Raw genomic sequence first — 14,008 nt, forward strand, 5'->3', positions numbered from 1 at the left:
AGGGGTTATTCCTGACTCTGCACTCAGAAATCGCTCCTGGCAGGTTTGGGGGACCATATGGGACACTGGGATTCGAACCACCATTCTTCCGCATCTAAGGCAAATGCTCTACCGCTGTGCTATCTCTCCGGCCCCTCCTCTTCCTACTCCTCTTCCTCCTCCTCCTCCTTCACTTCCTCCTCCTCCTCTTCCCCCTCCTCCTCCTCCTTCTCCTCCTCCTCCTTCTCCTTCTCCTTCTCCTTCTTCTTCTTCCTCTTCTTCTTCCTCTTCTTCTTTTTCTTCTTTCTCTTCTTCTCCTCCTTCTTCTTCTTCTCCTCCTTCTCCACCACCACCACCATCAGCACCACCACCCCCACCTCCTCCTCCTCTTCCTCTTCTTCTTCTTATCCTCCTCTTCCTCCTCCTCTTCTTCTCCTTCTCCTCCTCCTCTTCTCCTTTTCCTTATCCTTCTCCTCCTCCTCCTCTTCTCGTTTTGACCCACACCTGGCAGTGCCTACACCTGCCTCTGTGCTAAGGAATTACTCCTGGCAGGCTCAGGGACCATATGGGATGCTGAGGTTGATTGAACCTGGCAAATGCCCTACCTGCTGTACTATCACTCTGGCCCCTGAAAGACATTGTTGAAAGAAAACACTAAGTAGTATAGGTTTTATAGTCTCTGAGTATGTGCACATTACACTAAATAGTATAAACTCATAGTAGCAGTTTTATAGTCTCTGAATACATGCATATCTTTTCTTCTTTTTTTTTAATGGGTCACACCCGACGGTGGTCTGGCTCTGCAATCAGGTACAGGGGACCACATGGGATGCCGGGATTCCACCGTCTGTCCTGGATCAGCTGCATGCAAGGCAAATGCCCTACCATTGTGCTATCTCTTTGGCCTCACATGCACAGCTGCTCCCTGAACCTTTTATTCCTTCCCTCCCAGGGCCTGAGCATTCCTTTGAGCATGTAGCATAACAGAATCACTAGATTTAGTTATGACTATGAGAGTTGAGAAGAATATTGACCAAAATATGCCAAAGTATTGTTTGAAAGGAAATGGCATTGTAGATTGTCTCAGAGATGTGAGCCTTTATTGTCAATTTTATCACCAAGTGCCTTTTGGAAAGAACATGTGAGCAAGTAGCAAATGGGATTTTAGATAATACAGGTGGGACACGAGTTTTCATTCTTTGTTGCTCAATCCACTTCACTTTCTTTCCCGCTGACATTCTTCTTTCTTTCCAGATGAGTGTATGCACTGCAGTGGAGAAAATTATGTGGGCAAAATTTCCCAGACCCAGTCTGGAGTCCAGTGCCAGCCCTGGGATTCCCAGAGCCCACACAGTCATGGATATATCCCTGCCAAGTAAGCTGTCCTGGAAATGACACATTTATAACTCTGCAGCTCCAAATAGGAATATGTATCCTGGATCTGACTAATAATATTTCTTTAAGGCTTTCTGGGTCTTCTAGTTTGCATTAATTATTCTAGAAAGCACTTCCCACTGTTACTGCTGCTTTCTATGACTGTAGGATTATGCCCCAGTTGGTAAGATTTTATGAGAGACAATAATACAAAGTCACAGTTTTCAGAGGAAAATACACCCACTAAACTTCTCAACCTCCCACTTCAAACAATTATATTGAACTCAGCTCTTGCCATTTTCCTTCAAAAAATTGCTTTGGAACCGGGACAAATCACTTTCAGAAGACAAGGCATGGGTTTCCTTCCTTCCTCCCTTCCTCCTTCCTTTCTTCTTTCCTTCCTTCCTTCCTTTCTCTCTCCCTTCCTCCCCCCTTTCTTCCTCCCTTCCTTCCTTCTTTCCTTCCTTCCTTTCTCCCTCCTTTTCTCCCTCCCTCCCTCCCTTACTTCCTTCATTTTTTTTTGGTTTTTGGGTCACACCCAGTGGTGCTTAGGGGTTAGGCATGGGGGATCATATGGATGCTGGATTCAAACCACCATTTGTCCTGGAATAGTTGTGTGCAAGGCAAACGCCCTACCACTGTGCAATCTCTCGGGCCCTCCCTTCCTCTTTCTTTCTTTCTTTCTTTCTTTCTTTCTTTCTTTCTTTCTTTCTTTCTTTCTTTCTTTCTTTCTTTCTTTCTTTCTTTCTTTCTTTCTTTCTTTCTTTCTTTCTTTCTTTCTTTCTTTCTTTCTTTCATGTGATTTATAAAACTGAGAAAATGTGATGCCCTACTTTCATCACCCATGCATCCACCTTCCTCTCCAAAGTACCCCAACATACCTTCTCTTCTCCCCAACTCAGTTGTGTAGATTTATCCTGCTGTGTTGCCTATGGTCCTTTGATGACACTTTACTATGGGTCTTTAAGTCCCACCTATGTGAAAATTTATTCTGTAAGAAGGCAAGCGTTTTTAGAGTTCCTCTATGCATTACTCTGTGCATACAAGCATTTACAGAGGGATGTGAAATAAGCAGAAAGCACAAAGCACTATTCACAACTTCCAGTACTAGCCTCTGGGACCCTGAGAAGGCCCTCCTGACCCATACTGTTCAGTCATGTGCTCATAAAAGCACAGCTTGTCCAGCCCAGTTTCCACAAGTTTAGAAACTGATAAAACCAGAACATGGTAGAACAGACTAACCATTTCTTTTAGCTCTAATGGTACTAACTTCTGTTCATACTGTGTACTGGACTTCAACTCTAATCAGCATGTAATTTGTGTTTTCACAATTGCTATTACAGCTGCTAAGTAATGAGTTTCATTGGTTTTCCATTAACGTTAAAATCCCATTCAGGAGCCAGAGAAATAGTATAGTGGTAGGGCTCTTGCCTTGCATGTTGCTGACCTGGAACGGACCTAGGTTCGATTCCTGGCATCCCATATGGTCCCCTGAGCCTGCCAGGAGCGATTTCTGAGTGCAAAGCCAGGAGTAACCCCTGAGTATCGCCGGTGTGACCCCCCCCCAAAATTCCATTAGTGATTTTTTTTCATGAACAGATTGAATTTGTGTTTGCAAAATTTCTCTTGAGACTGTGTCCTCTCTTTGAGAGATGCCTAGCATCCAGCTGATCGTTGATGTTTGCCCACTTGAAACATTTCATATCCTGAATGCTCTGTGCTCCATGTTGCTGAATTCTTTCTTGCACTTCCAGATTTCCAAACAAGAACTTGGAGAAGAATTACTGTCGTAACCCCGATGGGGAGCCTAGACCATGGTGCTTCACCAGTGACCTCAACAAACGCTGGGATTTCTGTGACATCCCACGCTGCAGTAAGTGGGATTTATGCCTGGTTGTCAAAGGTCTTTATTTTCTTTGTTCTCAGAGTCCAGAAACAAAATTAGGGTCAGATGATGAGCCCCAAACTTAACTTCGGCACACTTACAAGATGTGATTGCTCTTTATTTTATTGCTCCTTTAATCAGCTAGTGCTTCCTGTTATTCTTTCTGTTTCCTGTGGGGACTTTTGCATCTTTTGAGTAGCACTGGTTATTGGCTCTGGCAGTTAACCTTGATGCCATACTTTTTTTCTGCTGTGAAAGGGAAATAAGACCTCAGCTTTCTAGCATATTGATTTTGATACCAACAAGAGTTCTTGTCCAAGAATTGCTGTTTTCAGGGACCAGAGCATTAGTATAGCAGGTGGAGCACGTGCCTTGCATGTGATTAACCCAGGTTCAATCCCTAACATCAGAAGTAACTTTTAAACATCATTAAGTATATGTTCTTCTACCAAAATGATTTTTTTATAAACCTAGGGCAGTCTTGGGGTCCATCTTTTCAGAATATACATAGAGTTGGTGGGAGAGGAGAGGAAATGGCACACCTAGGAGTAAATAATGGAATTAACCTTTGTACAAAATTTCCTTCTCTAGGATCTTAAAGCAGGAACTACAGATTTAGACAATGTCAGTAATCACAAATTAGAATGAACTTTGAAGTCACTGAGCTGACTTCTGTTATATAGTTCTTTTCTTTAGTTTATAGTTCTTAGTATACCCAAGTTTATACTTGGCTCCCGTGCTAGTCTCCCCTTTTTATATGGACACCAGTTTCTTTTCATATGTTTTATTTCCCTAATAATATCTTCCTTTTATGTGCCTCACTTTTCCTTAGGAACATTTGGAGCCCTTTTCTATAATCTCTCTTCTGCTTCTTGTTTGGTGTCATGGAAGTTAAAGGCCATTCATTTGTCTTCATCCTGTGAATTATTTATCCTTGACAAAAGAAGCGGAAGCAATGGTATACATAAGGACTTAGGCTATATGACAAACTTTCAACGTTATCAAGTATATCAGTTAAACAAAGTAAACAAAGCATAAATACTGAGAAAGAAATGTTTACTCCAAGATTATCTCCAAGTAGGTAGTGTCCTTGGAGATACTCCTCTTGAAATGGTCTGGAGTCAGATATTTTGCTAACTCAACCACTTCTGAATACAAAGAGCAGGAATTCAAGTGCCCAGTTCAGATAGAAAAAGCAGAAAAGAAGGGCAAAGGAGGCAACTACATGCATCTCCTGAGATCATCCTATGAAATGTTCTTTATTAGAAAGGATACTATAAAGACTGTATAAATAAATCTACACTCTCATTTATTTTCCCCCTTTAAGCCACACCTCCTCCACCTGCTGGCCCCACATATCAATGTCTGAAAGGAAGAGGTGAAAGCTACCGTGGGAAAGTGGCTGTCACGGTATCCGGGTATCCCTGCCAGCGCTGGAGTGTACAGATACCTCACAAACACAACAGGACTCCGGATAATTTTCCCTGCAAGTGAGTGTCCTCTATCCTAGATAGTGTCTGTTGTGGCAGGATGGGAAATCATGGATGTTACCTTTGTTTCAGCTCCTCTAGGAGAAAGGATGGAACTCAGGATCCACCATATCTAACATAGTGGGCTCTAGAAACCCACGCATTTGTTAGAAATGTAAATTCTGTGCCGGTACCTTCACAATCAGAGTTTCTGCAAGTGGGTCCCAGCTGTAATTTTAACAATATCTCCACTAACTGTACACTAAGATTCAGGGACACTTAACTTAGAGGGCTAGAAGGAGGGGTTGGACATTCTTTGAGGCAAGAACAAAGTAGAGAATATATATTGTGTTGTCAGCATAAAGTGTGGTACGCGATCCCCAGCAGAAGATTCACTTTGCCTGACAATTCATAGTTAAGAAACACATTGGAACATTTATCCTAAGAAGCTTCTGTGTCATAAATCTGTGGAATTCTTTGAAATTATACTTCGCTACATTTGCACCTGAAAGTCAGTTGATCTCAAGGTTGACTATATATCCAAATCAGCACCATGACTAATCCAAAGGAACCAGCCTGTTTATATTGTGATAGAATAGCTAAACAATCTGGCATTTATATAAATATAAATGCACTGGAGTTATGCTTACACAGTTGACCGTCTTTGGAAAAGTCATGCTCACCATCACTTCTTTTTTCAGAGATCTAGATGAAAATTATTGTCGGAACCCTGATGGAGAGACAACGCCATGGTGCTACACAACCAACAGCTCAGTGAGGTGGGAGTACTGTAAAATCCCAACCTGTGAGTCCTCACCATCATCCACAGAACAATTGGATACCGCAGGTGAGTAGGAGAATGAGAGCTCATAGGAGACCCAGAAACTCTCCTTGTTTTTGTTCTCAGGTCTTGCCCTTTGCAGTAGATTTGTCTGTTCATAAAGTCTGTTCTGCCCCAATATATGTATGCTCCCTGATGTCATCTCCTTAAATATTTTGACACTGGTTTTATGGATCAGAATGTAGCTACCTGGAAGTCCACTTCAGGGGGAATCTGCTGTGGTTAATGAATTTTCCCTGAAAGGTCCATTGGGTCTCTCTCCTTACTATTGTTGAGAAATTCTCCATACATTCAGGTTTTCTGCAAATGGTTCTATCATATCACTTGCTCTAAGTTCCTGAGATGGATGGTTCTGTAATCAGTATGGGCCATGGTTTCATATATTTCTTTTAGGTTTTATGTTGGCTTTGTATTTTTTTTGTTAGTTTTTGGTTTTGGGGTCATACCTGGCAGTGCTCAGGGGTTACTCCTGGCTCCAGGCTCAGAAATTGCTGTTGGCAGGCTCCGAGGACCATATGGGATGCCGGGATTCGAACCAATGACCTTCTGCATGAAAGGCAAATGCCTTACCTACATGCTATCTCTGGCCCCTGGTTTTGTTGTGTGTGTGTGGGGGGGGGGGGGGTTGGGTCACACCCGGCAGTGCTCAGGGGAAACTCCTGGCTCCATGCTTAGAAATTGTTCCTGGTACGCATGGGGGACCATATGGGAAGCCGGATTTGAACCGATGACCTTCTGCATGAAAGGCAAACACCTTAACTCCATGCTATCTCTCCAGCCCCTGGTTTTGTATTTTGAATCATTTTTGTTAGATGAAGGTGCTCATAGGATTCTTTCTTCTCTTATCAGGAAGAAACAATTTGCTTTCTCCTATCTCATGCCTTCTTAGTCCCAAAGTATTCCTTGACCTGATGACAACCTTTGTAGATATAAATACAGATATTACACCACTGTTCTCACTACTGTTTGTAAATTCTTGGTTTTCTTCATCCTTTTATTGGGTTAGATAGCCCATATATAATATGTTTGAATTAAAATCTGTCATCAAGTTATTTTTGTATTTTTCCTACTTGACTTTTTTCCCTGCCTTTATTTCACTTAAGTGTTTTTATTGTATTTTCTCTTCCATCTTTGTTTATTAGATAAACCAGTTGTTGTTGTTGTTGTGCTTGCCACTCAATAGTTCTATTATCTTTCTTTATTTTGAGGAATGCCAAGCAGTTCTCAAGAGAACTGGGGGACATTCCAACAAATTTCTTCAACTCAGCTGGCAGTTCAGTTACTTGTGGTGTTACTTGTGTCCTGTGGTAGCAGAGACTACCAGGGTCACCCTGTTGGTGCTAAGGACACTTCAGGGCTATAGCTGGTGATGCCTGGGGATTCCAGATTTATATTTGGCAGTGCTTGAGAGACTAGATGGTGCTAAAGATTGAACCTTTTTTGGGTATGTGTAAGACATGCATACTAATCCTTGTACTATCTTCTTAGGTCCCCTGTTATGCTGCCATAGCTTATTTTATTTCACTTGATACACAATGTAAGAAATGCATAAAAGCAGACAGACATAAAATAATAATTAAAAATTTTATTTAAAAATTTCTTAAAATGTGACCGTTCAGGGAAAAATCAAAATGTATTTTGAGGTAATAATATAATATAAAAGAAGAAAACTCTGGGTTGGGGAGATAGCTCAGAAATACCAGATTCAATTCCTTGCATTATGTGGCCCCTTAGAATCATTGGTTGGATCCTCCACTCCACTCCTCTGAGAGAGAAGTTCTTGATAATAATAGTAGAGAATCTGGGAGGATAATGTTTTAAGTACTGTGAATTTACCATATCTAGTTTTTCTTTCCTCTTTTTTTTTTAATCAACTTTATTTATTTATTTATTTAGGTTTTGGGGCCAGATCTGGCAGCACTCAGGGGTTACTCCAGGCTCTACACTCAGAAATTGCTTCTGGCAGGCTCAGGGGACCATCTGGAATCCTGGGGTTTGAATCTGGGTCCATGGGTTGGCTGTGAGCAAGGCAAATGCCCTACCGTTGTAGTATTTCTCCAGCTCCATAGTTTTCCTTATTTCTTTGTGAAGACCAAGTTTTCTTTTCATGTCATAGTCTTTTATTAATATTGTTAGTACCATACTTAAGCACCATGATTTATAAGTTGTTAATAATGCCGTTGGTTTGGGCGTTCAATGCTCCAACAGCAGTCCCACCACGAGTGTAACATTCCTTTCACCGTTGTCCCCAGTTTTCTTCCTACCCTCAAACTTTCCCTGTTGGCAGGCAAACAATAATTTATTTTATATTGCTTGTTACAACTAAATGGCTAATGGATTTATCAAAAGATACTTCAATAAAGTAAAATTTGTGAAAATTGTTATATATAAGAATGGGATTACTAAGCTGTTTGTTGCTAATTGTGCATTCTGTGTTATTTTTATTGAGCTCAGTTGACTCCTGTGCTATTTTTGCTATAATTTATATAAGATGCCAAACATTTGACATATATTAATATATAATAATATGTAATATACCAAATAATTTGATATGGTCCTAGTGGTCACATATATGGCCACACTATCCAGGAGTTCCAGAATCTTTCTGACTGGGCTGATGATACCCTCTGCTCACCTAGGTTATCCACTGAGGCAACATTTAGGATTTGAGCTTGGCTGCTGGGGCTTCTGGAAGTACAGAGGTATGGGGAGAGGTTGCCCATTCTCACTCCAAGAAGACCCTAGAGTTTTCAGCTCCCAAATTATTGTACCTGGGATTTTTGTCAGTTAGATATCTCTGCAAAGATTACTCATGAAGCAGTGAAGTTGTGACATTGCATGACAGTGGCTGTGAAGTGTGGCTGCAGCTGCTGGGGTTTCATCAGGGCAAGGACTCAGCCCATCCCCCATCCCAAGGACACCCCAGAATATTTAGTTGGAAGATTGGCATGCATTTTAATATCTTGGTTTGCATCTCTTCTGTTATTAACTGTGAATCTGAGGAGCTGGACCAATGAGTTTACATAATGATGACTGTGAGATATGGATGTAAGTTTGGCTCTGGGGTTTCTGTGAGTACAGGGTCGTATGGGGAAGGGGGGGGGACTACTCACTCTAATTCTAAGAAGACCCCAGCCTTCAAACCAGTGTACCTGGAATTTTTGTCAGTCTGGTGTCTCTACAAAAATTCATCATGAATTAGTAAAGTTGGGCCATTGGCATGGTGGTGGCTGTGGGGTGTGAAACTGTCAGTCTTCCTATTAAGAATGTAATCATTGACTTTTTTCTATAGTGTAGGTCTATTGATGGTGAAGTCCTTCAGATTTATAATCTAAAAATTCTTTATTTGGTTTCTAAGTAAAAATTAATTCTAATAATTCTAACCTGAAGAGATAACTCAGTGGGGGAGTACATATTTTAATACAGGAGGACTGAGTTTTTTTCCTGTACTACATGATCCCCCTTGAAGCTACAGGGTTAGCCTCAGAGCACTTTAGGTATGGCTCTAAAATAAAACAACCAAACAAATAAAAAAACAACCCCCAAGAAATATTACTTTATTGAATATGGACTTCTAAGTGGACATTTTCATTTTATTTCTTCACTTTGGAATTACTACATAATATTCTATTTTCCCCCAAATATGATCCATTTTTATATTTAATTTATAATAAACATTGAATTTTTGTTTCTTTTAGGGCAAAATCTAGCAGTGCTTAAGGGCTAAACCTGAATCAGTGTTTGGGATACCTCCAGGTGGTGGAGACCATGTGGTACAGGGGATTGAACTGGGCTATCCACAAACATACAAAACAGAAACTCAGCCCATTAGGCTGTCTTCCTGAGCCAATAAATAGTGTGTTTTAAAACAATCCAGTTGGTTGTTGTATCAATTTCAATATTTTGAAAATGACAATAATTCCAAATAGTACTAGCTTTATGAAAGCAGTGATAGAAGCATATGCTGAAGATCCTGGATCCAAGGAATTTTATTTAAAAATTCACAGATGTGATTGAAGAGGCATAGGATGCAATTTGGTTTTCCCTAGAAGGAAGGTTCCACGTTTAAACAATGAAGTTATAGCTTCACTTTTGAATAGTTCCTGTCTGGAAATGTTATCTTTTTTCTGTTACATTGACTAATGCTTTTTACCCTGGCTGTCTTTCAGATTTTCTCTTCTCTTTAGGCTTTTAGCCTTTAGATTATCTACCATATCTAACATATCTACCACTGTTCATTCTTTTCTTCTATGCCTTGAAGTTATCTAGTTCTGTTTATTTCTTTCTTGTGAATTTCAGAACCACCTGAGCAAACACCTGTGGTTCAGGAGTGCTACCAGGGCAATGGAGAGAATTACCGAGGCACGTCTTCCACCACCATCACCGGGAAAAAATGCCAGGCCTGGTCCTCCATGAAACCACACTTCCATGCTAGGACCCCAGAGAACTACCCAAATGCGTATGTCTTTGATGTTTGCTACAAGTTCTTTTAGTTTAATTCTGTGTGGCAGGACTATGCATTAAAGTCAACTTGTTAGAGTCAGATTTATCTTGGCTCCAGAATTTGAGGAAAAAACATCCCAGGCTCTTGATTTTGAACTGAAGGTCTGAAGCAATGACAGAGATTGTCTGCATTTGGGAGGGTTGTTTTGTGAAACTAGAGATAGTGAGGATATGTATATATATTAAAGTAAATATATATAATATATATGAAGACACTGAGGTCATGCCAGTGGAGAGTCCAAATGAAAAAACCGACCCAAAGCTTATCAACAGGATCATTCCAAGGCACCTGCTCAGTAAAGATGAAGGAAGTCTTTTAACTATAAAACTGATTATTCAACCTCCAACTTGCAGGTCAGGTTTGTGTTTGCCATGGGCAACTATATTTGCATGAACATGGCATTGTGCTACATGCCAGTGTAGAGATTGAACTGCACACACATACACTGCAGGAATATGAGTTGCCAGCAGGAAACAGCTGATAATATGGAAGTATGTCAATATACATAGGCAAAGGGAACTGATCAAAAAGGGCAGTAAACCAGGTCTACCCAGATCAGCCAAGGAAAAACCTTTTTTCACATGATGGACCACAATTGGCAGAGGAATAAACATATAAAGGGAAATTAATTGAGCCAGTGAAACAATCATCCTGGGCTTTTCTTGTACTACAATGCAAGGAGCTGAGCCCAAGAAGATTGTCCATTCCTCGGAGAAAGTCTGGAGTTAGGGATTACTGAGCTTGGCCAGGTAGACAGAAAAACAGTATGAAACTGTGTGTGCAGAATGTTTGAATGAGGCTAGAGGGTTTCCACAGTCTTGGTGTTAACATAGAGAAAGGCATGCAAAGGGAGAGAGTTCATTCACAAAGATAACTGGACAAAGAAATGAGCAGGGAAAAGAATAACTTCCTTGGGGCTGGAGAGATAGCAGGAGGTAAGGCATTTGTCTTGACGCAGAAGGTCGGTGGTTTGAATCCCGGCATCCCATATGGTCCCCCGAGCCTGCCAGGTGCGATTTCTGAGCATAGAGCCAGGAGTAACCCCTGAGTGCTGCTGGGTATTACCCCAAAACCAAAAAAATAAAAAATACAAATAAAGAATAACTTCCAGGATGGGTGAAATCAATGGGAATCCCAAACTCACACAGCTTGAGAAATTCTATGTATGGAAACCAGAGATTCTAACTCCATAGGGATGGTGAGGTTAAAAAAATCTTTCAATTCTGGGCCTGGAGTGATAATACAGCGGGAGGGTGTTTGCCTTACATGCAGCCAACCCAGGTTTGATTCCTGGCATTTGTCAAGACTGCCAGGAGTAATTTCTGAGCACAGAACCAGGAATAGCTTCTGAGTGCTCCCAGGTGTGCCCCCCAACAAACAAAAAATCTTTTTATTCTGAATATTTTATCGGCCCGTTTTACTTTAATTTTCTCCCAAATTTATAGTACTGTTTTTCAAGACATAATATTATGTATAATGAGTTTCTCGTGATGAATAATATGCATTTATTTATAGTTATATATTTATACATATATTTAATATTTAGTATTATATGTATAGTATATGTTTATATAATATATTATTATTTTATTAATATATTTATTACTTGTTTGTATATTATTATAATAAATGTATTACATTTATATTTGTAGCAGTATGAATACTTAAGGTCACCAGTATTCTTGTTATTGTTAGTTTTTTGGGAAGGGGATCACACCCAAAAGTGCTCAGGGCTTACAGGGCTTAATACTCAGGACCACTCCTGGTGGTGTTCAGGAACTGAACCTGGGATGTCCATATGCAAGGCAAGCATCCTACATGCTGTACTGTCATTCTGACTTTATCCTATTATTTTTGGTTTTGGTGGGGTGGTAGGGTGGGTGGGGAGAATTAGGCCTCACCTGGTGCTGCTTAGGTCTTATCCCTGGCTTTGGCTCAGAGATGACTCCTAGTGGTGACCAAATCTGTATTGGAAATAAGCAAGGCAACTGTACTCTCTCTGGACCTTCCTCCTATTTTTAAGAGCATAAAAAGGTCTGAGACCAGAGTTTGGAGAATTATTAAGCTAGATAATAAAAAGTGTCCAGAAATTTTAAACCCAATAAAACTCAAAGCTGAAGGAAGGAAATGTTAAAAACAATAAAGATTCTAGTGAACAAAATAAACAATTGAGTAACTCAATGAGAGTCCTTTGAAAGATCAATGGTATTGATAAAACAGACTAAATTGCTCATGAATCAGAGAGAACACAATGATTAATATCAGGAATAAAAGCAGAAGCACTATGAGAGCATCTTATAGCATTAAACATATCAAAGAAGGCAACAATAATTTTATTAGAATAATTTTTAAAGTCTTTCAGTAAATTAGATAAAACAAAATAATTCTTAAAAGTATCCTTAGAAAATAAGCAGCTAAATAGGCACATAGATTTTCTAAATTACCTGCTATCTTTCATTAAGGACAAATATATTTTAAAAATTAATATAGGGATTGAAGAGATAGCACAGCAGTAGGGCATTTGCCTTGCATGCAACCAATTTAAGATGGATGGTGGTTTGAATCTCTGCATCCCATATGGTCCCCCGAGCCTACCAGGAGTAATTTCTGAGCACAGAGCCAGGAATAACTCCCAAGGGCTGCCATGTGTGACCCCAAACAAAACAAAAACAAAACATAAAAAATAGATATAATTTCCCACAGAGAAAATTTCCAGTCAAGGTTGCTTCACTTGCACATTTTATCACATTTCAGAAGAACATTAACCAATTCTTAACAGTCTCTTACAGGAAATAGGAAAGGAACTTCTAAATCTGCAAGTTTCCCAAACTGAGCCTCAACCAGTTGCTTGCATACACAAAGATTATAGTCTACTGAGTCCTACAATATATAAACAGAATGGAACATCGTGAACAAATGAGGTTCCTACCTTTTATGCAAAGCTGGGAAAAACAAACAATGCAATCTGATACACTGATCAAATAAAGTAGATAAAACATATGAGTCTACAATAAGTATAGGTATGAAAGTTATACATTTTATAATAATATAAATAGGTAATCATATGAATATATATAAACAGATAAGTAGAAAATAAATACAATCTTACATTCGTTCAGAAAAGTTGGAATAGAAAATTCCTGACAAAAACCTTTTAGCCACTGTAAATCATAGTGCCTTAATAAAAACTTCTTAAAAGCATCTAGCCTGTATCATCACATTAATAGTGAGGGATGAATGTTTTCTTTGTAAGATTTGGAACAAGAAAAATATATTTGGTCTCAGTATGTTTGGTCAGGACTACTTTAGCATACAAGACATTGTCATAAAGCAAAGAAAATAAATAAATAAACTCAGGTTTATGGCCGGATCAATAGCACAATGAGAAGGGTGTTTGCCTTGCATGTGGCTGACCTGGAGTCAACCCCTGGAATCTCATATGATTCCCCAAGCCTGCCAGGAGTAGTTTCTGAGCATAAAGCCAGAAATAACCCTTGCATGCCACTAGCTGTGGTCCAACAAACAAAAAAAACAAAACAAAACAAAACAAACTCGAGTTTAGAAAAGAAGAAGCCAAAGAAGAAGCCAATCATTTGTAGTCTCAGAAAACTAGATAAATGAATGCAACAAATCCTAAGGACTAGTAAGTAAAAATTGCAAGGTCAAAAGATACAAAATAGATACCAGGCCAATATTTTAAAAATCAGTTGCTTTACTATACAGCAGAAATCACAAGCAGGAAAATAAACATTTAACAATAATACTGGAGGCTGGAGAGATAGCCTGGAGATAGGGCATTTACCTTGCATGCAGAAGGTCGATGGTTCGAATCCAGGCATCCCATATGGTCCCCCGAGCCTACCAGGAACAATTTCTGAGCATAGAGCCAGGAGTAACCCTGACAGCTGCTGGGTGTGCCCCCTCAAAAAAAACAATAACAACTTCAATAATACTTA

The 14,008-nt window shown here is 39.7% G+C and overlaps 2 protein-coding genes across 2 annotated transcripts in view; one reads left to right on the forward strand and one right to left on the reverse strand.

Annotated features, from left to right (window-relative positions):
- Positions 1-14,008, reverse strand: part of SLC22A3 (solute carrier family 22 member 3) — a 662,601-nt gene that overhangs the window by 531,634 nt on the left and 116,959 nt on the right. The gene's annotated exons all lie outside the window — the stretch shown is intronic.
- Positions 1-14,008, forward strand: part of PLG (plasminogen) — a 55,492-nt gene that overhangs the window by 15,828 nt on the left and 25,656 nt on the right. The window contains exons 6-10 of the mRNA XM_049765335.1: positions 1,234-1,354; positions 3,108-3,226; positions 4,566-4,728; positions 5,409-5,554; positions 9,848-10,007. Of these exons, the coding sequence (XP_049621292.1) occupies positions 1,234-1,354; positions 3,108-3,226; positions 4,566-4,728; positions 5,409-5,554; positions 9,848-10,007 (709 nt within the window). The remainder of the gene's footprint in view (positions 1-1,233; positions 1,355-3,107; positions 3,227-4,565; positions 4,729-5,408; positions 5,555-9,847; positions 10,008-14,008) is intronic.

Source organism: Suncus etruscus, chromosome 18, assembly GCF_024139225.1.
Source record: "Suncus etruscus isolate mSunEtr1 chromosome 18, mSunEtr1.pri.cur, whole genome shotgun sequence".
Lineage (NCBI taxonomy): Eukaryota > Metazoa > Chordata > Mammalia > Eulipotyphla > Soricidae > Suncus > Suncus etruscus.